Below are 26949 nucleotides of genomic sequence, written 5' to 3' on the forward strand. Positions count from 1 at the left end.
AACAAAATTATTCCGATTCCTCCTTCATAATCTTAACTACTGACTCCTCTGCTTCAGCAGAGTTTCTGTGCACACGTACAGAAGGTACTTAATGTTGTTATAGATAAATAAATGACAGCAAAGCAAGTCAAACCGATTAATATTCTTATTCCGAGTACCTAACTTACTCGTTTCCATAAATATTACGAAGATAGGACTTTAGTGGCCCCCAGTGTTGCCATATTTTGAAAGTGGAATTATAGTACAGAGCCTTTAAAATTATAGTATTTGGGGATAAAATAATAGTACGCGTTGTCATCTGTTGAAAATGTATAGGTTTTTTGTTTCTCAGAAAAAAAGGAGAATTTAGTAGAATGTGTAAATATTTAAATATTTCACCGCGGGCTGCAAGTTCCCAATTTTTCATAGTCGGCTCGTTTTTTTTAGGAAAAATATTTTGCCGCGGGCTCCCCATTTTTCATAGTCGGCTCGTTTTTTTTTAGGAAAAATATTTCGCCGCGGGCCGCAGATTTCCAAATTTTCGAAGACGTCTCGATTGCGAAATGGCAAATGCGAAATTATAGTACTTTTATATTAAATTATAGTATGATATTCAAAATTTAGTATTTTGGGCGTACTATACCTATTTTATATCGTACATAGTACGCGGACCAAAATTATAGTACAAATACTATAATTATAGTACGGTTGGCAGCACTGGTGGCCCCGCAATCGATTTGGAAAAAAATTCACTTACTTGTAACACTGGTTTAATATCACCCATAAGAACGATTTTAAAACTAAAATGCGATTTTTGACAAACTATGCTTAATCGGATCGACGAATACACGAATTTTATTTTATTTATTTATGTTCCCTAGAGATTCCATTCGCAAATTTATAAGGTCGTCTCAAAAATTATCCCCTATAACCCAGAAATATCCATATCGACCAATTATTGTAATCACTAATTACTTACGTTAATTGCTTTATAATCATTAATTATATTTTTAATGTCTCTATAAACGAGTATGACAAACAATCCTCATTTTTAACACTGTTCTTTAAATCAAAAGGAAAACATATTACTTACATATTTTTATGTAGGATGTAGATGTCATAATAATAATAATGTGTCTACACTTTTATCATTCTTGACTTCTCATAATTCCACTGACACTTTGTTAACTTTTGTCACTTATCCTGTTATAATAACTGAACACATTAAAATCGAATAAACAATAACATTTATACGAATTCTCATTAAAACTGTTCATTTTATCCGGCTATCCGCGCGCATTTTTCGCATTTTCACTATCAACCATAGACTAATATTTCAAAATTTGATAACGTTCCTTTTTTTGTATGGCTATTACGTATATTATTCGAATTTGACTTTGAAGTCCTTGAGATAGGGTTTGCTCTTTCTTCTTCGCGTGAGGATATATTCTACTAATTTATTTTCCCTTTTCTTGTCGTTGGTCGTTCCTGTTTTTATTTACTGGTCATACCCGCGCGTAAATTTTTTATGTATGTAATTTGGGATTCTTTTGTCTTCATTATGGATTTGCCTTTTGACAGTTTAAGATGTAGCCTATTATTTGACGTTTCTAATTATCAAAAAAATTATCTTGGAAGAACGTTAAGTGATAGTTAAGTGAACGTTAAGTGATCAGTGATTATGGCGCAACATCTGAATTACCGTGAGGAGGATATTCTAAAAGCAATGGACAACAGACGGCGAAGCAGAACTGCTACAGGAGGAAAAGTTCAACGTAGGTACGAGCGTCGATTAAGATGCTAATGTTTGAGGTATCCTCGTTACGTACCTTATTTCAGCAGGGGGACCAGCAAGGAGTGCCACAACGCCCAAAAAACAATTCTTGCCCCTACGGTCGTAGAGTTAGATCTAAATGACAAGTTGCGTCGGTGCGACCACTCCTCATCAGCTAACCATCTGACGAAGAGGACCATCGCGGCCCTCCAGAATGCAATGTTTTCCCATCGGGACAGCTTCTGAAAGCGTATGCAAGGGTTAGTGGATTGGGCAACCAATCCTCAAAAAATCATAACAGCGATGAGCCTGTACCAAAAAATCGAAGGGGGTTTTGGGGACAACACATAATAAAATTTGCGAGAACATGACTCAGATCCTTACCGGAAGGATACCTTCACTCGGGAGGCACTATCAAGGATTCCTCCGAGCTTAAAGCCCGGAAGGCCCTCGAACTCAAATTATGGCCGGGGTACTCCCAAGGGGCGACGTCCTGTGGGAAGGGAGTTCTCCATCGGAGGTACGGGCTCCACCAGGGATCCGTACTCTAAGCGAAGGTGACCGCATCTGGACGACCAATAACATTGGGGACCGCCTAAGAGACTTTCGTGGAGTCTGGATGGCGTAGTGTACCCCCCCCCCCCCCAACATTGGTAAAAAATAATAGCCGTAGCCCGCATACCTTTTGTGCGGATACCACTATTGGTAAGTCCTTCTTTACTTTTACGGAAAGATTTTAAAACGCAACAATCAGCAGAGGTCACTCTCGAGATCGAGGACTTAAAGAACTCAGGGGTTCTAGAAGAAGCGGGTCAAACCCCCAGTTTTTCTCTCAACCCTGTTTCTGATCAAGAAAAAAGACGGGGCTCTATGCCCTGTTTTCAACCGAAAGCGTTTGAATGCGTTCCTACAGCCAAAGCCATTCAAACTAATTCACCATTACGAGATTGCAGCCGTCTTACAAACAGAAGACTGGCTAGTAATAATAGATCTAAGCCAGGCGTCCCTCCAGGTACCAATGGCTTCTCAACATCGTCGATTTGTCCGACTAGCCTATCAAGGGGAGCTCCTACAATTCACGTGACTCCCGTTCGTGCTGCCAACCGCTCCGATTATGTTGGCATCCCTGACCAATTGGGTCGCCGAACGCCTACGAAAGAATGGCTGAGAATATTCACTAACCTAGACGACTTCTTAGTAGCCAACCAATACGAGAAACAGTCTCGGTTCAGGTGGAATACAGGATAACCTTCCTACAGTCTTTAGGGTGGTTAATAAATATTAAAAGATCCTGTCTGAACCCAAGCCAACAATGAGGGTCCCTGGACATCACGTAGGACACACACACCAAGCGGAGGTTCCTGTCGCCGGAGAATTGTGTAGCACTCCGTCACCATCTGCTAATGCAGGTACAAAAAGGCAGTTGGTCCCTCAGACAGGCACATATCCAATCCCTTCTGGGGCGACTCAACTTCACATCCTACCTCCACGAGGAAGGTTGCATTGCCGACGGCTACAACGCTCCAGTCATCAATATGGCCGAGGTCCCATCCTCGCCAATTGATGACAACCCCACCACAGGCCCAACGGGACATCACGTGGTGGCTCTAGGCGATAGGATCCTCAGAGTTGACATAACGCAGGTACAAAAAGGCAGTTGGTCCCTCAGACAGGCACATATCCAATCCCTTCTGGGGCGACTCAACTTCACATCCTACCTCCACGAGGAAGGTTGTATTGCCGACGGCTACAACGCTCCAGTCATCAATATGGCCGAAGTCCCATCCTCGCTAATTGATGACAATCCCACCACAGGCCCAACAGGACATCATGTGGTGGCCCTAGGCGAAAGGATCCTCAGATTTGACACAACGCGGGTACAAAAAGGCAGTTGGTCCCTCAGGCAGACACATGTTCAATCCCTTCTGGGGCGACTTAACTTCGCATCCTACCTCCACGAGGAAGGTTGCATTGCCGACGGGTATAAAGCTCCAGTCATTAATATTGTCGAGGTCCCATTCTCGCCAATAGACGACAATCCCACCACAGGCCTAACAGGACATCATGTGGTGGCTCCAGGTGATAGGCTCCTCAGAGTTGACACACATCAATCACTTCCTGATGACAGACGCAGCTGACACAGGCTAGGGAGCCCAACTGATCAGGTACGTGGGAACAAGACCAGTTACCATGGCATGGCATTCCAACAGGAAGGAAATGTTTGCAATTCAATCTCAGGTACAATCAATCATAGGATCAGATCTGCTTCTGCAGACAGACAACAAAACAGTGGTGCCATACATCAACAACGAGGGCGGCACAAAATCTGTCACCCTCCTAAACCTATGCCGACAGACACTAGTATTTACCAGTCTAGCCAACATCATGTTTACTACATTATACACAACTGCGTGGCAGATCATCTCTCCCGCAGACAACTCATTCCCGAATGGCACCTCATCAACACCGCAACCACCCCCCTGTTTCTGTTCCCGAGGTGGATTTATTCGCACGCGAAACAGCACATGTCATTGCAACGTATGTGTCACGAGACGTTACAGACAGTGGCGCGCTGTTTCACGACGCCTTCAGCCGAGTGTATGACTTCAGATTGGCGTGAATATTTCCCCCACCAAACTTAATTTCACGAGTCCTAGCGCACCTGAACTCAGAAAAAGGGAAGTACTTACTAGTGGCACCGAGCTGGAAATAATGCTTTTGGGGAGTGGACTTACGAAAAAGGGCGATAGTACCTCCTTATACAATGCCGCACCTACATACGACACTAGTAGGTATGGAGACCAACCGTCCACCTCCAAGGACCCAGGACCTGTTCCTTCAACTATGGCTAATTTCGGGTGGGGTGGAAATAACATCAAATTGAATGGTGGAAGAAAGGGCACTCCTTACTTTCAGATGGCGGCCTTCGACTCTAAAAACTTACAAACCAGCTTGGAACAAATGGAAGACAATGACATGAGTAACAAGAACCTAATGGATCATAATAGCCCTCAACGAATGGAATTGGCCAGATACCTAGGCAACATGCACAACAAAGAGGGTTTGTCGTACAACACCATCCTGGTGCATAAGTCAGCCATAACCACTTTTTGCAAACCGATTATCATTGTAGATATCAGCATCAACGTGGTAGTACAACACAATATGTTACAGGCAATTTCGGTACATAAAACGAAACCCGTCAAACCACCGGTTTGGGATCCAGGACGAGTGGTAGATCATCTTAGGAAAACAACACCGGTGGAGTACAACCTATTCGAAACCTCTCGCAGGACAGCTACCTACTCGGCTGCTTCTCGCATCGGGACGAAGGGTTCATGGCCTCACACTACTAATAGTAGACAATGGATTGGTGGAAAAACGTGACTACATAATTGTATGGCCAATGTTTGACGCAAATACAAATACCGCCAAGCATCGTCAATCGGAATGGAAGCTAAGCGCTTCCACGTGTCAAAATATCGACCCAGTATTATTCTGGTTACGGAAACTCGTCTGCATGTCAAACCCTAGGAGAGGGGAAGGTAGGGATATTTCGGAATTATTTATATCTTCAAGAGGATCACCAAAACCAGCCACCAGGACAGTTATAGGGAATTGGATAAGGTCAGTACTGTTGGAAGCAGGGGTACAAGAACCACCAGGCAGTGTCCGCTCAGTGGTGACTTCCTTAAACTGTACATATACCCAATGATAATCTTAAAGAGATGTATCTGGCGTAGTGAGTCAACATTTCACGACAACTACCAGAGAATGATGGATACACCACCATCAGAAGGGGAAAAGAACCCATTAACTTCTCTATTCAACCATATACATGGAAAGTCACGATGGTCTTTTACCTAGTCAATGAATCATTGTCACATACAGGAATTTGGCATACCCAACACCAGCACCGCGATTTCCTAACTCTCGTCTCGTGTGGCACCAGACGAGATGACGTAATTGTGACGTCACGCTCGAGGCATGCCGACCGCGCACAGAATAACCATAGAAAATTTTATTATGATACACCTATATGTGTATGGTGACAATGAATAGCGCCGCTGTCTGACCACTCGCTATTTTCTCGAATGCTATTATCACTCCGGTAGTACGTCATAATGATGTCATATGACGTCATCTCGACCGGGAAGCTTGCACTCGCAAGTTCTAACATAGAGCCCCAGGTGATAACAAACAGATATCTCAAGGACTTCAAAGTCAAATTCGAATAATGAAAGGAGTTTTACCTACCAATAAAACTCTTATTATTCATGTTGACTTTGAAGTCCAGGTAACTTCTACCTGGTTCCTTGAGTCATATCATAATGAAGACAAAAGAATCCCAAATTACATACATAAAAAATTTACGCGCGGGTATGACCAGTAAATAAAAACAGGAACGACCAACGACAAGAAAAGGGAAAATAAATTAGTAGAATATATCCTCACGCGAAGAAGAAAGAGCAAACCCTATCTCAAGGACTTCAAAGTCAACATGAATAATAAGAGTTTTATTGGTAGGTAAAACTCCTTTCATTATCATTTTTTTTGAAACAATGAAAGTTATATATTTCAAAGGTACCTATTCAACCAAAGAGATTGAAGACTGGGAGGAGTCCAATACTCTTTGACCGCGTACCATATTTCAGTGACAAAAATATGGCAACACTGCTTTTCACAAAACCGCCTGAGATTTTTTGAGACGATTTGACAGTTTCAACAAAATAACGTGGTCTGCTGTCAGTTTGACATTTGCAAGAAAATCTTATTATTTTTAAATAAAAGGTGTTTATTTATTGTCTGGAATTCGCTAGTAGCTTTTCCATTACCATGTCGGAGAGCGAACACAGTTTTGGTTGGGAATCTGTCGATTCGGACGAAAAAAAGTGAGGAGAATTCTCTTAATTTTTGTTCATAACCTCAACCAAAAAATAGTATTATACAATTTACAAACGTTCTTTGAATGGAAGCATTTATTTTAAAGATTCATTAGTAATTTTATAGTACTCCATATCGTTGTGATCGAGGTCTTTTGAGACCAAAAACCTAACATAGGTACTGTAACCCAAAAATAACTAGGTTGTCAGGTTTTGGTTTGGTTTTTGGTCTCAAAACGGCAATATGTATAGACAGTACTATAATATTACCGATCCATTTTATTATGAGTACCTACGTAAGGCCATGTCTAAATTCGTACTATATCATAGTTGTAAACACCAACCATCTGTTTTGAAGGTTATTGTCAAGATTATTACTGCAATTCGGATAGAATAATATATTTTAAAATAGTATGTACTGATATAATCTGCACGTCATTACAGAATTCACCTTCTAAAAATATAATAATATATTATATTGGTGTAGAATAATAGACATACTTAATCTGTTTCTTAATGTGCCACTTACGGAGGATGCATAGCTAAGAGAATTTTCTTTTACCTCTCCTTATACTGCCTTTTACCTTTCCCTGCATTATCACCGGGAATAAATCATATTTCTCAATGCAGAAAATATTGCCAAAGTATGCAGCGTTTCTATGCAACAGTTACAAGTTCCCTTGTCTTATAAGATATGTAATATACTGAAAATATTTGACCTCTTTAAAAACGTATTAGTATGTACTCAAGTATATTTTAAGTTCATAGAATTAAGTACAATAAATGATAATATAAATTAAATAAATGAAAACTACGCAACTTGTGTGTGCAAGGAGGTACAGAGGATATCCCCAGTCTTTTTGGCATGACTTTTGGATCATAAGCATTTGCTGGGTGAATTTTTAGAATTAGTTTTCTTAAATCATTCTGAGGATGGATTTATCACCCAAAATAACCCAAATATTGTAGAATTAAGGCTATACTTCAGCTGGGGCACTAGAGGTGGGAAAACTGGTCGATTTTGAAGACTATACTTACTACCAGTATAAAAAATACTTAGTATCGAAACTTGTTCCAAAATACTTACTAGTATTTGAAATGTCGGCTTTAATAGAATCGTTAAAAATACATCGGCTTTTCGAAAAGTCCCATTTTCAGGTACAGCTGGAACTGTGGCGCTAGTCCAGTCCTGTTTCAGTAGAAAATACTGAAGCACTGGTTTCATTTATTTTCAAAGTATTTTCATGTACAGGTGGAGCTATATTTTGCCTGGCAAATTCAATATGAATAGTTGGGTGCTTGCGCTGTAAATTTTCACATTCTAAATTTAAACATTCTACGAATAATGTTTGCTCTATAATAATTATTGACCTAAGAATAAGGTAGTATTTTTTTGAAATACGCCATTTCTATTGGTATTTCCCAGTGGCTAAGCTACAACATACGGCCGTAGCCATAAATTGACAAACGATAAATGAAGTAGGGAGTGAGATCATGGTAACGCGCATGTTTGAACATGTACCGTTTTATATTTTTGTTTATTGTTATTTATTGTTTGTCAATTTATGGCTACGGCCATATGTTGTAGCTTAGCCACTGGGAAATGCCAATAAAAATGGCGTATTTCAAAAAAATACTACCTTCTTCTTAGGTCAATAATTATTATAAAGCAAACATTATTCGTATAATGTTTATCACATTTGAATGCTCAAAGACATAGCTTATAATCAGTATCGTTAAAATTATCTTTAAATGTGTAAATCTTGCCCATTTTTTAAATAATAAAATGCCTAATTCTTGTCAAATTTGAGATCACAGAGATTATCAATATAATTTTTTATTGTAAATTTTTCACTATAATAATGTTGACATAAATTTTACTAATGGTTTTATAAATGCTTTTAAAAATTAATAAATATAAAAAATCTTAACACCACTTCACATGGACGTGATATGACTATATTCTAAAACATTAGAGCGAGAGATTTAAAAGAATACTATTTTATGTAATAAAAATACTTTATGCAGTCATCAAATGTTTAAAATAAATATAAAGGATAATAAGGCTTTAAAATTATGTAAATAGATTATCTACAACGTTTAAGGAATGTCCAGGATCATGCTTTGAAATTAGCATAAAAGCTCCATTTTGACATACGCTGAGCATGTGGGCCGTTAACAAAAAACTTTGTTTCAACACCATAATAAATGATTATTGCACATGATGTTCTAAATTCATATTGGACATATTTTTATTTGTTACAGTACCACCAAAAAATCTACAAAAAAGACAAAAAATGGAAAAAATAAAAAACATAATGGAGCCAGTACAGTCAAGGTAAAATCAGAAATCATCAGCGAAGATGATGGACAATCAAGTAAACAAGAGGAGTCTTCTAGATATTCAGGTGACCATGAAGACAACAGTGATCATGACAGCAACAACACCAGTACCACCAAAACATCTACAAAAAATGGAAAAAATAAAAAACAAAATGGACCCAGTACAGTCAAGGTAAAATCAGAAATCATCAGCGAAGATGATGAACAATCAAGTAAACAAGAGGAGTCTTCTAGTGATTCAGGTGACCATGAAGACAACAGTGATCACAATAGCAACAACACAAGCAAATGTAATAAAACGCCACAACAAGAGGAGTCTTCCAGCGATTTAGGTGACCATGAAGATAACAGTGATCATGTCAGCAAAAATACAAGCAAACATAATAAAACGCCACAAGAGGAGTCTTCCAGTGATTCAGGTGACCATGAAGACAACATTGATCATGACAGCAACAACACCAGTACCTCCAAAAAATTGACAAAAAATAAAAAACAAAATGGAGCCAATGCAGCCAAGGTAAAATCAGAAATCATCAGCGAAGAATCAAGTAAACAAGAGGAGTCTTCTAGTGATTCAGGTGACCATGAAGACAACAGTGATCACGATAGCAACAACACAAGCAAACGTAATAAAATGCCACAACAAGAGGAGTCTTCCAGTGATTCAGGTGACCATGAAGACAACATTGATCATGTCAGCAAAAATACAAGTAAACATAATAAAACGCCACAACAAGAGGAGTCTTCCAATGATTTAGGTGACCATGAAGACAACAGTGATCATGACAGCAACAATACAAGCAAACATAACAAAACGCCAAAAAAATCCATCAACGGCTCATTGACTAACAATAGTCATCACTCTCCTCAAAATTCAGGCCGACCTATGAAACTGGAAAAAACAAATCACTCCAACTTTCTGATTCCGGAACAAAAATCAAATAATAAAATAAAAAATTACGATAATGAAACAATGTTAAGAAAATATTTGAAATCAAACAGTCATTTAGACAATGTTCCGAGTGTCGGTAATGCAGATGTCGGTGATGACGAAGACATATGGATAGTTCAGTGTCCGCAAAACATAAATTTGAACGGGCTTCAAGATGTTGATTTAACACAAAAGCACAAGAGAATACGATTAGATGACACTGTTTTTGAATGTGTTTCATTAAATGCCGAACAACAATTTGATAATATTTCACTTCTTACCCCTCCGATGACTGACAATGGTGACTTCAAAGTAACGTCACATAAAGTGAATGGAGCTTTCATATTGAGAGAGAAACTAAAAAGTGCCTATGAAGTCGAAGTCTCATACGACCACATAGAAAAGACTCCGTTTCCAGCCAGTCTTAAAAAACGTCATCCCCTATTTGGGGTAGAATATAAAAGTATGTTGAAACTTCCAAAATCTGTCATCGAACAACTTAAAAACCCAATTAATCCCAAGAATATATCTAAAAAGAAGTCTCGTAAGAATATCGAAGAAGTAAATCATATTGAAGAAGAACAAACCAATGCACCGATTAAGACTTCAAAGAAAAGAAAACATAAATCAGACGAATCGATCTCTAATGACAATTGGCCAATTAAAAAAATAAAAAAGGAGCATCCGGACATGTGGACATCGGAGTTATCGATTGAAAAAAGTCTATTTGAATTACCGACAAAATCTGTCAAAAAAAAATAAACTTTATAAGAAATGTTAATACTTGTATTTAAATATTTATATATTTAATATATTCAAATATAATATTTTAACATAGATTCATAACATATCATTTTATAATAGAATAAGTGGACCATTGGCTTACAAATCAATGGCTAAAATAGAAAATTTAATAGCCATCCTTTGACTATGCTTTATACACATATAATCCATAGATTATAATCTTTGATAATGAGAGCATATTTGAATATTTTAACAGTTTTTCTTTTTTGTCTATGTTCAAACACATGAACACCATGCGGCGTCTCCGTGGATCCCCATCGCTCATAAATTTTTCTCACATCTTCTCAGGTGTTGCCGACACCCTGTAAAACTGCTGAATACACTGGTAAAACCAAAGACAGTAAAACATTTCCCAAATGTGGTTTGGTATGTTAAAATGATAATGGTGGTTGACTTTGTAACATTGGACTTTTGCTGTGTTGGATGAAACGGTCCAGATTATTAGTCATGATTATTTAAAAATATATATTAAGATATCGGTACCTAATCGTTACTTGTCCCTCAGTGCAAAATCAGATGTCCAGTAGTAACAAAGGGTAAAGAACTCCTTAAAATATTTGAAGTGCAGCAAATATTTCAGTGTTACATATTTTGTCACAAGTTGCAATATGGAGCAAAATATGACTCATTTTCAACTTTAACAACGAATTCACAGAAAGCTCGAGGTGTAATTTCTTTATGGGTTAAATTACTAAAATATTTCTGTATATCTAGCCAGTATGTCGTTATATGTATGATTTTACAGAAAATGTGTAAAATACAGATTTTTTCACTAAAATACCTATCATATCTTTCAAAAACCATTCACCTTTTGTGTATATTCATAACAGAAACCTAAAATACGAAAAAAGCATAAAATCCATACTCGTCAAGCAACTAAAAAGTCTTCAATTGCATTTTGCCAAAAGTGTTCTTCTTGAACATACACTACGACGGTAGCTCTCAGGTACAGACTTAGGAAGTAATTATCAATAGTCCACGGCACTGACTTCTCGTCGCTATAGGATTTGTTTCCCGAATAGACCAAATGTCAATTTTACAGGAGACGAAAAACAAATTTCACTGTCGTATATTTTAATAGATGTATCAATCATTCTTACTATACTGTATGATTGCAACATTATCTAAGAATAGATTCCAAGAATAATATACTGGTATAAATCATTAAATGCACAGAAAATGCGTTTTATTTACAAGTACTCACTGTGGATATTCGGGAAATTTTTAGCGCTCTCTCAGAATAATGGATATTCGGGACAAAACATGGACGTTCGGGATTTAAGACCGTAGCGTATTGCTGCACGGCCCACAGATTACTGAGTGGTCAAAAAGTACGCGCCTCAAATGTTATATTTATTTACACGATAATTGTTAATAATTACCTCTACTATTTAAATACTTAATGATCATAATTACCCAAGTTCATATGTAATAATAACATGCGGCAATCGCTTTTTCGGGTTTTTTTTCAGATTAAGTAATAAAATAGTTTTTAAATAATTAACTACTTTTTTATTGATCGAATAATTCACAAGATTTAAGAATGTACCATTCTAATAATTGAACATACTTATATAATTTTATAAAATCACTTCTGAGAAAATATATTATAAGGTATCTACTACTTCAATTACTAACCGACGTCACGGTCATTTCTCCAATATTTTATGATGGTACTTACTCGTACTTGCTAACAATTTTATATTATTACTTTTTCCAAAAAAAAAAAAATCTATTTTTATATATCTGTATATTATTATATCTATATATTTCTATAATTGACAATTAAACTTATTACAATCCACCAAATAAATATTATATATTTTTAATATTGTAAGGAATAACAACACAAAATAATAGCATGTATAAATTAATTACCATTGGCTGCTAATATTAGGTAGGTACCAATATCCTAAGTATATAATATCCACCAAATAAATGGTTACTAACATACATATTAAATTAAAATAACTATCAGCGCATTCAAAAATAAATAATAGCATCGCCTTTATTTTCATAGAAATACCTAGATTAAAAGTAAAATAAAGACAAACAATGTTTGATTAATAATAATTTGAAATAATAATTATTTTTTATGTCATAGTAGTTTTAAGATTTTTTTAAGTTTTTAGATTTTGTGTCATTTATCAAAACAAAATGCAGTTATTTAGGTTAAAATACTCACTTCCACAACTCTACTGTAAGTTCAGGGCGAACTGGTGATGTATCAGCTATGAATGATCTCTTCAAATTTGATGAATTCACTATTAAAACAATAGTAACGTTAAAAACAATATCAATAAGACGAAATTTCACCGGACGGCCGAAAAATATGAAAGTAGGCGTGATTGTTTTATAGCTAGACAGCGTGAATGTGGGAGCGAGATGCACGGCGTGAGCGCGGTTTGATTGGCTAAAGTCATATTCGGCAAATAAACACTCAGCCAGAGATATATTTCGACCGAAATTAACTTGGATATTCAGGTACGAATAGTTGGACATTCGGGAGAACACCACGGAGTAATTGTAACTTAACATGGCGTATTCGGGTTTTTTAAAAAAATATCTCTGTTCCTAGATAAAAATTTATTGTTTTTATAAATGATTTCGGTAGAGTTCGATAAAAGAAATTGAACTGCATTAAAATGTCGATTTCGACAAAAATGGATATTCGGGAAACAAATCCTATAGCGACGTTCTGTTGTCAGTTTATTGGAGTCCATTGACCAATGGGAAGTCGAATATAACGATATACAGTATAACCCCTATTTTACGTTTTTAAGGGACTGAAAGAAAAAAACCTAATTGGAGGGAAAATGTAAAAGGGGGGTATTGAAAAAAAGAACATTTAAATTTTATGTTTCTAAAAATATTACGTTTTATTAAAAAACAACATTCAATTTAAATTTTTATTGAAAATTTTTTATTAAAAAAATCATGTATATTAGTCTGTTGCATTTTTGTTTTTTTGTTATGTAATTCTATTTCAAGACACTATATAAACATTTAAAAGTGTCATCTTGAATATCAGCAAAGCTTGTAAAGTAGGTTTTTAAACCCTCGATGAACCTCATTGCTTCTTCTTTTGTTGGAATATCAACCTCTTCTTCATCAGACAGTTCTTCAGCAGACAAGTCTGCTGGTGTTAAATGACTGTCAACAATGTCATCAACTTCCACCAAGTCTGATGTCATAACATTGGAGTCAAGGTTTACATAATCCTCTAGGGGTTGGTCTGAAATCCTTGACACTGACAAAGCTTTCCTTTGGTTAGACATTATGTGTTTGAAAGAATGAGGACGTAAAAATGAATAATAATCGAACCGAAAGCAATATGAAATAAATAAACCGCGAACTTGTAAGACTAATGACAGACGGAGTGTATACAAAACACAAACACGATGCCAAAAGAAAAGATGGCGACCAATGGACCAATCACCTTGTTATGCGCTGAACTCGGGCCAATCACAGCGTTGCTCGCCGACCAATCACCGTGCGCCGTTCTAAAGACACGGAGTTTTCCCTCCAAACACCTTACGCCGTTCGAATGTCACGACCCAATCATTGTCAAGCGCGCGTAACTCGCATTTTTTGAATATTTCCGACGTAAATCGCGGGAAAGAAAAACGTAAATGCGGGTATTAAATGTACTGAAAAAATTACACGCAATTGCCGGGAAAACGTGAATTCCGGGCACGTAAAAACGAGGTTATACTGTAATTGCTTTTGGAAAATTCGAACTGATATTAGAAAATCATTAAAAAATTCCTGCAAACAAACCAAAATCTCAGATTTTCTTAATAAATAATGAGTATTAATCATGTTAAAATAATTGTCTGCTTTAGATTTGTTAATATCTTGCATTTTAAAAAGAAAAATCCATAGTTCGGATTATCCGTATTTTTTGTTTCGCCACCTCTCCCCACCATTAGCCCTGGTAATCGGGAGTCTACTGCATACTGATCTGATCTGAAATGTGTAAAATGACTTTCAAATTGAGACAATTTTTTCAATTATTAATAATTGTGATGGCAGAGTATACCAACTGAGTGAAATAAAAAACAGGAAGTAGTAAGTAGGTATATTATATTTAGCCAGGACTACACATTGGAATTAGTATTATCTGTAATAGTGCTGCAACGGGGGTTGCGTAGGCTGTGGCCAGCCAGGCCCCGGATAATTTTGCTGCTGCTCATAAACACGCGCCGGACTCCTATCGGAAGCGCCGGGTGCAGGTGTCGCAACTGGCTGCCCTGCCGGAGCATACGCCGGCGGACCCGCGTAATTCACGGGAAGGGGTCCCGGAGCGGCGCCGTAGAAAGGTGGGGGCGGGACAGACATGCTGTGTCCTACAGCTGTCATCTGAGGCGGCGGAGCTGGCCCAAGAGTAGGAGGCGCCGTGGGTCGAGCATAATAACCGTGCGGTGGTCGGTATGAACGGTAACCTTGCGGGGCAGTCGATTCAGGAACGCCTCGACCCGGGGGTGGCACGCTATGATCATCCTGGATGGGGACGGTTATGAGATTGGTTCTGCTGGCTGGGACGAGCTGACTTCTAGCAAGGGTCGGAGGACCCAAACCGTGGGATGCAACATTCTGCGCAGCGTGGGCACGGGGATCGGCGACATTCGGCATCTGAAATAATGAATATTCATGCTAAATTTAATGATCCTATTTTGTCTACAGTATTATATTATGGACCTCATACTACTGACTAGGGCTTGGTTTACGCAGTTTTATTTCAATTGAAACAAATATGTATGACTGAAAGTTTAGTGTCCACTATGTCGGGTCTCAACAGTCTACCTCCACCTTTCATTACTGCTGTACATAAATACATTATGTGTAAATAAATTTAAGATGCGCAATCAATATTACCTTTTCTATGCTCACGATATTACTATGGCAGTATTTGACAGGCCGCAGATTTTTAATGACATGTTGAATGTAGAGCGAAGTTCTTACTACAATCGGTATAATACCAATAATTTGTGGCAGGTATTTCATAATTAATCAAACAGACGTCACTATGTGTTTAATTTTTTAGATTATGCAAATCAATCGACAGTGACTAGTAATTTGAGTTTAAAGTCGGATGAGATAACTCGTGAAATTTGTATGTGTGGCCTGTCAATCACGGCCTCAAAGAGCGAGAAAACTCGCTGAAGGCATAGAATAATTTATAGAATCTATAAGCACACTACCCTTATTGCCAGTAACAACATCCCTTGGGGATTTGTATAAATAAATAGCAGATACTAAATAAATAAATTAAATTGAATAACTCAACCAGTTTGTTCGATCCTCCATTTAACTTTGACAAAAGAACATAGATTTCACAGCGCTTGTGATTTCTTGACTTCCTTCGATTTTCGAATTCAAGAATATTTTTTTTATCGAGAATCCTCAAGAAATATCTGTATTTTTTACCGTATTCGAGACTTCCTCGAAGTGTAAAAATCTTTACAAAGTGAAGAAATTCCTTTCAAAGACAAGGGCTTCTTTAAACTTTTTTTGTGCCAAATTTTTTTGACTGGCGATTTTTTTTTAAATCCGATTCCCATCGGCAACATTCTATTTCAGTTAAGTTTTTTATGTTTACGTAATTTAACTATGTAGAAACAATTTCTCGAATTCTCAAGATTCTCATTGCTAATTTTCTCGAGAAATGAAAATTGTCAATATTTTGAAAATTTTTCTTGAGGTTCAAGATTCATTTTTTTCTGATTATTTCTTGAACACAAATTCTAATGTCAGAACAACTTGGATACTGCCTTCGGAGTCAAACTAAGTTTTGTTCTATATGACGTGTAAAGAGATTTTTATACTTTTGTGTTGTATTTTTTTGAGCATTCATTACCAACAAAATTTTCATGTTTTTTTTTTTTTTTAATTTACAATTTTACAATGTTCCCTGACATCTTCATAAGCTCCAAGAGAATGAATGCCTTTTATCTGAATTAGAAGCATTTAGTATGAAAACAACGATACACCCGATCCTCTTTTTGCCAGGGAGATACGTACCAACAACTACACCATGCAAAACAAAACCGTGTAAAAAAAGATAAGGTGCCCATACAAAAATGGTAGATAGGTTCCATTGGTACTTAGTCAACTCAAAATACGAAATTCTTTAACTCGAAAATAAATCGAATTTATTTATTATTTATACATAAAAATATTTATACTTACACAAAAAAACATAGTTTTCGATTAATTAAATTTAGGAAAGAGAAATATATTCATTCAGTGTCGCTACTTGATAAAAGTGCCCGTTTACTGCTGTTTTTCCCTCGTGAAAAATCAGTCTCATCACTGGAAATATTTAATGACGCTGACGCCGAAGCACGCGACGCGTCTCTCGTATCGAACCTAAAGTGACTGACTAGTGGCGCCATGTATGTACGTATGTATGACCAGTGGCGTGCGGTCCATCGTAATGCAACTTTATGATAAATATGTACATACATACGTATTTTTAGTCTTTTTAACCCGTGTTAAAGCAAAAAAATCGGTGAAAATAAAAAATAATTGGTACTTTTTTCAACTGTGTTATTTTGAAACCGTGCAAAAAAAAAGCTGTGCAAAAAGAGGATCGGGTGTATTTGTTGTTTTTCATTTAACTTCTTCTTATTATTACAGAGCATCTGGCAGTTTAATTTTCATTTGATTGAAAAATCGCAATTCACTTTAGACGTGATCGAAATTCTGCACACAGATCTCATAAGAGAATGGCTTACAACCACAGAACAGATAATAAATAGAATACCGATTGGCTACATTGAATACGCCGCACGTTGAAGCAGGGTTTTTGAATGTGTGAGTGTCCTACGAAAATGAAGCACGCATTATACACGTGCAATAGTGTGTGTAAACATTAAATTAAAACTTAAAACACCAACATTAAATGAGCGTAAATGCATAAACCGAGAGCAGTTTTCAGTATTAGATGTACAACGTATTCTTGACACGTGTGTAAGTTTAACCCGGATTCTTCCTTACTCGAGACGGTTACCCGCTATCGCCTTACCCGTTGGGTATTTCAGTTCCCATTATTTCTGAGTTCCCTGCTTACAACGTTAATTAGTAAGAGATCTTACACTCATTGGTTTGAGAAGAGCAGCAGGTGGAGTCTGAGCAGGGACCGGCTGCGGCTGGAGGGGCTTAGGGGGGCCCTCCGCCAAGTTAATACGGTGAGAGGGCTCAGGAGAAGGGGGAACAGGCGTCAGCTTGCCGACAAAGTCTTGGTGCGTGGGAGTCGGTCGAGTGGGATTTGGTGGGACCGAGCCACCTGTCGGTAGATGTCTGTGATTTATGTGAGCTTGCAGATCTCTCTGAAAGGAAAATAAAGCAATTATAATAGATTACAATCTTTATCTCCATGATATAGATGTAATCAATGTTGCAAGATCGAAATTGCATACCATCAAAAGAATACTTTATACTAATAACAGATAGGCGCAATGCAATGAAATACCTATTCTCAATCCTTTTTTCTGTCTGTGTCGTCTAATTGGGATTTCCATGTGTTCGAGGCATGGTTGATTCGTGTTTGTAACCATTTATTTTAGTGGCAATGGTTGATTAGCCCTCTGTCCAATCCCAACATGGAGTGCCAGACCTGTTGATTCATGGGAGAAGTTTTATTTCTCCTACCCTTTACTATCTGAAGAGTGTTCTCTTATTTGCCACTTGAGGACGTGCTCTCTAGGGATTTCAATCTTAATAAAAATACCATTATAAACTATTTACCAGGTGCACAACCTATTTATTTGAAAGAAGAGCCAATTTATCGATTTTCTAATTTTTCACAGGCCACAATTGGTAAAAGTGTTTTACATAATGATAAATTATGTACTCCACTCTACATTACGTACAGGGACGGCTCTAGTAAAGGAGCAAAGTGTGCACTGCACCCCCATCATCGATTAAATAAAAATATATAATATACAACCCCCATGTATTCCGAAAAATGCGATATCGGAAACTTATACGAAATCAATCATTTTGAATTCCGCGCGTATTCGAACATGTGATTTCGACGCGCCAACGCCACCGTCTACCAATACACACGTAACTACACCAATGAGACGCGACCAATACACACATGCCTCCATCGGTGAGACATGCCAAGGAGCAAAATTCAAAGTGTACCTTGAATTTACACTATTTTTCACGCATACATTTAAAAATTTAGATCAACAAATGAGGCTAGTAGAATCAAAACCAACAAAGTTCTATAAGACTACATGAATCTTCGTTGGAAATGATGTTTTCCATGTTAATTCTTCAGGAGGTTGCCTGTACCTAATGCCATAGCACACAAAGCTTAACTCGGCGTTCGGACAATAAAATCATACACTGGCCGATATAAATATTCCAACACAAGCGCTTAGGCCACGCGTCGAGATATAGTTGGAAGCCTAATTATTGATGACTAATGTCATGTCGATGCATGCAGTGCAAAAATAGAAACATACCTATTCCCGACTTATTTATCAAACGGTTAGTTTAGTAAGTTTAGTTCAACGTAAGCCGCTCCCGGTTTCACCGATTTCGCCGATATTATTATGCTAACGTTGGTGGATTAATTTTTTTATTTTCATTTTGAGATTACCCTATTACTATTAGTGTTTCAATAGGTAGGTATCTTAAATTTGATGTACACACAGTTCAGTTCAGCTTGTTAATTTGGTACTTAGGTGCATTATGATTTTAATCAGGTGGGTATTCCACAGAAAGGCTGTTATTGAGAATAAATAGGTACTTAGGTGTAGAATTGTAGACGTAGGTGGGTGGGTAGCTTTTAACAATTAATTAGCCTAGTGTTTGCCGCATTGAAGTAGGTACCTAGTTACATAGGACTTATAATATCTATTATTACGTTTATTTTGTACAGATAGGTAGGTAGGTCTCTATTCAATAAGAATGAACATGGAGCATAGGTACTGTCGTTGAATGAGAATTTTACAAGTGAAATTATTATTGTTCATCGTTATTTTAATTAGCGATTCACATCGAGACGGATGACAGTTTACATTGGCCGACATTATTAGCTCAGCCAAGTATTCATTCATTGAACGGTACCTACCTACCTATTTATAATTTTTCTTATTTGAAACGATAATGGGGCCCTATTTCGTGGTCGATTTGAGATTAGGTGGTACCTATTTTGATAAGTAAGTACGATAAAAAGGCCCCATTTCTTTTGTGGTCATTTTGAGATTAGGTAGGTATCATTAACCTTATCATTAGGTAGGTAATTGTGTAGGTAGTATGTCGATAACTACCCACTGTCCTATAGTTTAATGGGAATTAATTTTCCGAGTCGAATTCATGAAGCAATTATTATTCACATCGGCGCATCATCTATTCTATAGGTGGGTAAGTATAAAGACTGCTTTTGGATCACAATAAGTGCTAATACTTCGATACAACCCTACCTTGGATAGCTGCCGTAGCGGCAGAATGTCATCAATGGGAATTTAGAGCATAAATCGACGATTCAATTCAATAACGTCATCGTAGGTATCGTGAAAATGCATTCATTAAACGAAGTTGCGATTTTATATGACAGATCACAGCACTGTCGTGTCGCGGGAACGTTCTGCGATTTGAATCTGACATGGGCTGATTTTAAAGAAAATACCGAAGATATTAATTTTTTCCACTCAATATCGACGTTTCGGCTTAAATATGTTCAATAAGCATGTCACTCATGTTAAATGTGCCGAAATTCCTTCGTTGCAAAGTTTATATCATTTTTTGCAGTTCGACGTTTAACATAGGGCAGATTGGCAATGCGCGGAGGTGACATTTATTTTTTATAACTTTTATTATAACTATCTTATTACTCGATGGACAACGCTAAAACTTTGGAATATGTAAATATGCATCATCTGAAACATATCTACAATGCGGCCGCACGCAATGAATTTTTAAAAATCGGCGGTCACAGTTAGAGTTCCGTAAACAACGCGACCGAATTATGCCAAATTATCAGCTATGTTTCGCATTAATCATTTCAAAATCATACGTATATTTAAAATGTGTACTGAAGAGAGCTAGCCGCCTACCTAGCCGGCTGGCTTTATATTTTAGTAAATGAATTTTTTTAAATCGGGTAATTTAATATTTAATTATAAATAATGAATAATTATTATTAACGTGACAAATTTAAACTTAAAAATGAACTAATAGTCTTATACAGTAGAGAAGATTTCTACGTTACTGTTGGAGCATTATTGATACTTCAACTTTTCACTAATAATAATTTACTGGAAGTATTTGGCAAAAGTGTTACCCTATTAAAAATAATTTGTACAATCCCGATGATTTCAGTGGGAAGTGAGCGTTGTTTCTCAACTTTAGAAAAGGTTAAGTCATTTTTGAGAAATACAATGACTCAAGACAGGCTAAATGCTCTTGCGATGTTAAGTATAGATGTTCGTCTTATCGACGTGTTTTCAAAATCGATGGAAGATGGACTTCTTGTATAAATAGGTGAGTTTTTTTTGCACTCCCTCATATTCTTGTCACCGGCCGCCACTGATTACGTACATAATGTATTTGCGCGATAAAACTTAGTATGAGTATAGGAAATTAGAATTTTGTCGTATTCAATGAAAAATTAGGTGATAAAGTACTTATTATTTTGGACCACAACGAATGACATTTTGGGCCACAGTTTGTGCATCACTGATTTAGCTGGACGAGAGAGAAGTATTTAATTACAGAAACTTTTTCAGTTATACCTGTGAGAGATAAGTCCTTCTACATCCTGCATTACCATATCTGGTCCCTGCATGTGTGCACATAAATACTGTGCCAAGACCAGTTTGCTCCACTCTTGATACCTGAAGATAAAATTAACAATTACCTATTAACTTTTCAGATTACATACTTATTTTAAATGACGAAACTCCATAAAAATCATGTTGGTCAAAATAGAGATGTTATGGAATTAAAGTAGATAGTATAAAAGCCTGGACATCTATTTATATAATTCTGAAGCCTTATTTTTTCTTTGTATTAATATTATTAATATTTGATGACTGCATAAAGTGTTTTTATTACATATAGAATTCTTTTAAACATCTCGATCTAATGATTTAGAATATATACATAGTCATATTTCAGTACATCCATATGCTATGGTTTTTTCACTTTTTTAAATTATTCAATGCATTCATAAAACCATTAGTAAAATTCTTGTTAACATTATATTATAGTAAAATATTTACGGTAGAAAATTAGGTACTGTTATCAGGAATACAGCGGAAAACACATTTTGAAAATACCCGATAAACTGGATTATTTGTTAGGTTAACCTAACCTAACCTAACCCAACCTAAACTAACCCAAACTAACAAATAATCCAGTATATCGGATATTTTCAAAATGTGTTTTCCGCTGTATTCCTGATAACCGAACAGTACCGAAAATTATAATTATAATCTCTGAACCCAAATCTGACACAGATCTGACAAGAATTAGGCATTTTGTTATTCAGAAAATGGACACGATAACACGTTTTAAGATAATTCTATAGATACTGATAATAAGCTATGTCCTTTACTCATGGCCCTCACATCTTGAAGCGGGCCCCCAGGTCAGGATCTTTGGCGGGCCCCCCTACCCATCGCTAGGGTTAAAGGTAGTGGGACTTTTTACAGAATCATTTTCTAAATGTTACTGGTAAAATTACAGATATTCAGTGTATTTTTAGCGATTTTTTTGTATTGTTGAATAAATCCATTTGAATTATGGAGTTGTCAAATATCGACACACAGTAATCAAATATGGCATCACACAACCAGACATACTCTACAAATGAAATAGCGACTTTTTCCCCATTAGGGAAAATTTGTGATGTGTGTTTATCTCACTTATCAGGTCGACCCGCCACGCCGGGCCCCCCAAGAGCCCGGGCCCCTAGGCTTCAGCCCTGTCAGCCCACACCTTGTGGGGGCCATGCCTTTACCATTCAAATATGATAAAATATCCAACAATTTATGATTGCTTTGTAATAATAATCAACCTTAGAATGGGTAGTATTTTTTTAAAATACGCCATATCCTTTCATTGTCATACCCAGCGCTCAAAACGCTCCAGATGTAATGTAACATGATACAAAATCGAACATTACAGCTATTGCTGTATTCATTTCAGAGTTTAATAGCACCTGTACACGTACATGGATTTACTGGCAGCAATAGTACATATTATTTTAAACTATCGTGACAATAACTGTTTACACGTAAAAGTGCCGACTGCCTCTCCAATCTCATTCTTCGAGAGTAAGTGAGACGCGATGTTGTTATTTTATGGTACTATTTGACAGGTAGTGAAAATCAGTTAACTTACGGTTAACGGTTAATTATTTCGCAATATTGTTGTGGTTTGTCCTCAAGTGTCGATAAGAACTCTTACTTGACAACCCTCTCCGACCCCCGTACCGAGCTAGCCTAAAGCAGGGGTTCTCAACCTGGTCTAAGGGCAGGGCCGATTGAGAATATAACGCCCTTGTGATTTTACCAGGACCGGGGTTACATCAGTAGGTTAGTTATTTTTAAAATAAATATAATAAATTTGAGACTTAGCGTTATATACCTTGTCACTGCAGCGTGGACAATGCGTGTGATCAGATCGAGCGCACTGCAAACAGAAAACATGCTTGCAGGGAATCTGAAAAGTAAAATTGACAAACCTATTAATTTGTGAAAACGGTAGCTTTTATTATTGTAGCTGTATTAATATTGATTGATTTAATGTATTCGTAGCAATTTCAATTAAAGGTTCAATTTATAACCATCTCTATTATTTAGTACTAGCAATGGCCCAAAACTTTGTCATTTGTAGAAAGAATAGTCAGGCACATGACCCCCACATCCGGAAGTGGGCCCCCAAGCTAGGATCTTTGGCGGGCCCCCCTACCTGCCGGTAGAGTAAAGGCAAGGTGACGCGGTAAAATTAATGTGTATTTTTTAGCATTTTTTTATATTTTTAATGCATCCATATGTATCGACATACAATTGAAAATTGTATTGCACAATCACATAATTTAAAATATTAACATTATTGTGGTAACATAGCACGGCAGGCGACTTTTTTACTATTAAAGCAAATTTGTGATGTGTATTTATCTCACTTATCTAGTCGACTCGCCACGTCGGGCCTCTCCTGAGCCCGGGCCCCCAGGCTAGAGCCCTGTCAGCCCCCCTTGTGGGGGCCATGGTCAGGCATACACAATGGTGAAATAAACTCATTCGTATTAATAATCTTGTTCAGTCTTGACTCTGCTTCACCTTATATTGTTATTATATATATATTATATTGTTAAAACTTTTAAAAATGTCTCATTATTGGACCAGTATTCTTCCGAATTTTTAATTATTCAAAACAAACGCCTGAGACTAACATTCTGTCTTCAAAGACAGGTGAATAAGTTCGCGTTTTTGTATGGCCGGCGCTGTACGCCTGGCCATATCCGCGAACATGTTCGCTTTGGCACAGAACCGGTATCTCTAATTATTAAAGATACCATTCACTAGAAAGATACGATATTATTGTTCGTCCTTCTTCTTCCCTACGCATTAGAAAAATCCAATATCCGGTCTGATATCTCTATGTCAATTTAGATATTAATTAAAGCTTTTTTACTCTAACCAATGTTCGCTGTCAAATACTCGTAACACTTCTCAACATAGAAAATTTGTTTGAGCAGCGTTCGCATTATATTATCTCTTTGAGAATGAAATACCCATATAAAATTATTTTTTAATCAAATCATTGGATTCAACCTACAACCAATGCTTTGAGCGAATTGCTTGTAACCAATTATTGCAACAAGGTTTGTTTAGATATCTCTACAATGGGGAAGTCCATATTATGTGTCTTTGCTCAATTTTAAAATACTGTCATATACCTAGGTACTTTAATAAAATACGTTTAAAATACAACCAACCATTCGACCATAGATGAGAATGGGTTTAAGACAGGTGTCGCAGCAGTATATCATGGGGTTGAGTACTTTCTCCCCAATCAAAGTGGCTCTGTGGTTCCAATTTAATCTGAGCATGGGTTCCGGAGGCCCTCTATGAATCGTAGTGAAAACTGGGGCTTCCAACTGAGATATGTCTGCTGGAACTTCCACTAAAACAAATAAATTTTATCTTTTGACCACACTTAATATTCCAATAAGTATATAATTGGGAAACAAGAAGGGAAGATTTAATAATATAAAATTCTTTGTGTTTTATAAAAAGCAATCAAACATTATGCCTCAGGAAAATTATGAAAAACGCTAGATGTCTGCTGGGCTAGTACGGACAATATTTACTTACCCGCTTTTAAAATAATGCCACTCCATCGAACAAACAGCGGCACAAGTGTAAAACAACTAGCGTATTTAGAAAATGGTTAAGGGGGACTCATTCAGTTTGAAAATATAATTCACAAAAATTATAAAAGAGATAAAGCTACTTAAATAAATTATAAAAAACTATTTTAGATTATTCATCACAATATAGACGAGTGATATTTCTCGGTAAGAGCTATTTTGATTATCCAAAACCTGGTAGGGCGGCCGGCATTCATTACAAACTCCAAAAAATATGATATCAAAAATATGAAATAATTGTATAAGTATTTATTTACTATGTGATTAGGGAATCCAATACAGGGCCAAAATTTTGATCCCGGGATTGACATTTTTTTCAATAGTTAGTATTATTTTTTTTTTATTTATGCAAATTGCATTGATAAAATCGGTCAAAATGTCTAGTATATTTATATCTACTATTTAAGACATTTAATGTTAATATTATGTACGTTTAATCTTGGAAATACATGGATTTAATGAAGTAAATGTGAAAGTAAAACAGGTTTTTTTTATTTATTTAAGAAAAGATAACATTCATAAAATTCAGCGTACAAACAAGTGCCTGCCTGCACGTCCGTGGCACTGGCGGTTAGACGCCGTATGTGTGCTAGAATGTCAGTGGCGTTTAGCGTCCGGCGATTCCTCCTGTGACACGTGCAGGTACATACATTTCACTAACATAATTTTGTACACATACCTACTAATTGATTGAGATTGATAAAAAAATCAATCCTGAAGGTTTCGGAATTATGTTCACTAATCCCGGGATTCTTAGGTATAGAAAATTGTCTGGGATCCCGGGATTGGATTCCCTATCTGTGATATATTAATCAAAACCGAACAAAATTGCACCATAGTCAGCGTATTTGGTGTACGCTGTAGAGAGATAAGTTTCTGATAAAATTGAGCGAAAATATGATTCTTTAAAATTGTGAATGTAAATAGGAACGTATGTATTAACATATTATATTTTTGTCAGATCGGGATTCGAACCCGTGACCTATAGCCTAAGAATGAGTAAATAGAAATAAAATTTGGTGAATTGAAACAGTAAAAAAAACACTTTTATGTTTACATTTCGGTGGTTCATTCTCTTCGTTTTCATCTTTAGCTTCCGGCCCACTCGTTTCGTCAGGTTCGGCGTTGGAGTTTTCTTCGACAGAGCACTCCTCTTCGTCGGAGGAAAGAACTTTGAGAGCTTTCTTGCCACGACCCCTGCCTCGACCCCTCCCTCTGCCGCGGCCACGGCCCCTTCCGCGGCCCCTGCCTCTTTTCTCGCCGTTCATTGTTTTGGCCACAAATTAACGATACAGATTTGGGGTTTCTAAATACTTCTTTTGGCAGTTACGAATCATTTACATATCAATAGTCAGCATATTATTATACATCACAAACATTATTTATGAATTATACTAAGCATGCCAGTGCGTATGTATTTCGTCCCATCTTCGCTATAGGATATGATTAATACTATGGAAGCAGATTCAATGTAATATAAATACTTTGTAAGTATTATAATTAATTAAATTAGTTATGTATGTAATATATTTTTATCAAATAATATCAAATTCACAAATGACAGCCGAAAGGCATAGACCAGTAGACCAGGGTAGATCATAGACAATAATGTTGCCATAGATAATTATTATATTATAAAATACATTGTCAATGCTGCCAACACAGTAATAATAGCATAGAGAATAATAATATTATGGAGGTGCGGGACAGTATTAATTTTTGTATTGTGTAGAAAACGAAAGTACCTAATACCTACCGATACATATAAGTAATTTAGTGTTCAATGCTTTTTATGATAATTTAAACTTTGATGAAATTTGGGATGTGTTTTACT

General features: G+C 36.6%; 2 protein-coding genes across 3 annotated transcripts; one reads left to right on the forward strand and one right to left on the reverse strand.

Annotated features, from left to right (window-relative positions):
- Positions 1-6458: 6458 nt before the first annotated feature.
- Positions 6459-10749, forward strand: LOC147067747 (uncharacterized). Of its 2 annotated transcripts, XM_085952016.1 has the most exons (3): positions 6459-6645; positions 8902-9398; positions 9648-10749. In XM_085952016.1, exons 1-3 carry the CDS (start codon positions 6590-6592, stop codon positions 10670-10672), a joined length of 1578 nt encoding a protein of 525 aa, XP_085808142.1. In that variant the 5' UTR covers positions 6459-6589; the 3' UTR covers positions 10673-10749. The 2 variants fall into 2 exon arrangements, with proteins under 2 accessions (XP_085808142.1, XP_085808141.1); XM_085952015.1 differs by having other exon boundaries at positions 8902-10749.
- A 2828-nt stretch (positions 10750-13577) lies between these two features.
- On the reverse strand, positions 13578-26686 carry Hakai (E3 ubiquitin-protein ligase Hakai). The gene is made up of 6 exons (XM_085952370.1): positions 26173-26686; positions 24681-24868; positions 23327-23401; positions 21469-21570; positions 17815-18048; positions 13578-15349 (listed from the first exon to the last, which is right to left on the reverse strand). Exons 1-6 carry the CDS (start codon positions 26381-26383, stop codon positions 14834-14836), a joined length of 1326 nt encoding a protein of 441 aa, XP_085808496.1. The 5' UTR covers positions 26384-26686; the 3' UTR covers positions 13578-14833.
- Between the last annotated feature and the right edge of the window lie 263 nt (positions 26687-26949).

Source organism: Rhyacophila brunnea, unplaced genomic scaffold, assembly GCF_057557595.1.
Source record: "Rhyacophila brunnea isolate RB1 unplaced genomic scaffold, BYU_Rbru_1.0 scaffold_3, whole genome shotgun sequence".
Classification (NCBI taxonomy): domain Eukaryota; kingdom Metazoa; phylum Arthropoda; class Insecta; order Trichoptera; family Rhyacophilidae; genus Rhyacophila; species Rhyacophila brunnea.

Bases quoted from the DNA above. Each gene is read 5' to 3' on its own strand.
- LOC147067747 (XM_085952015.1), top strand. From the start codon at position 6,590: ATGTCGGAGAGCGAACACAGTTTTGGTTGGGAATCTGTCGATTCGGAC. The intron at 6,646-8,901 runs GTGAGGAGAATT...TATTTGTTACAG, and splicing joins GTCGATTCGGACGAAAAAAA to TACCACCAAAAAATCTACAA.
- Hakai (XM_085952370.1), bottom strand. From the start codon at position 26,383: ATGAACGGCGAGAAAAGAGGCAGGGGCCGCGGAAGGGGCCGTGGCCGC. The intron at 24,869-26,172 runs GTAAACATAAAA...TATTTGTTTTAG, and splicing joins AGAGAATGAACCACCGAAAT to TGGAAGTTCCAGCAGACATA. The intron at 18,049-21,468 runs GTATAACTGAAA...TTTTCCTTTCAG, and splicing joins GAAGGACTTATCTCTCACAG to AGAGATCTGCAAGCTCACAT.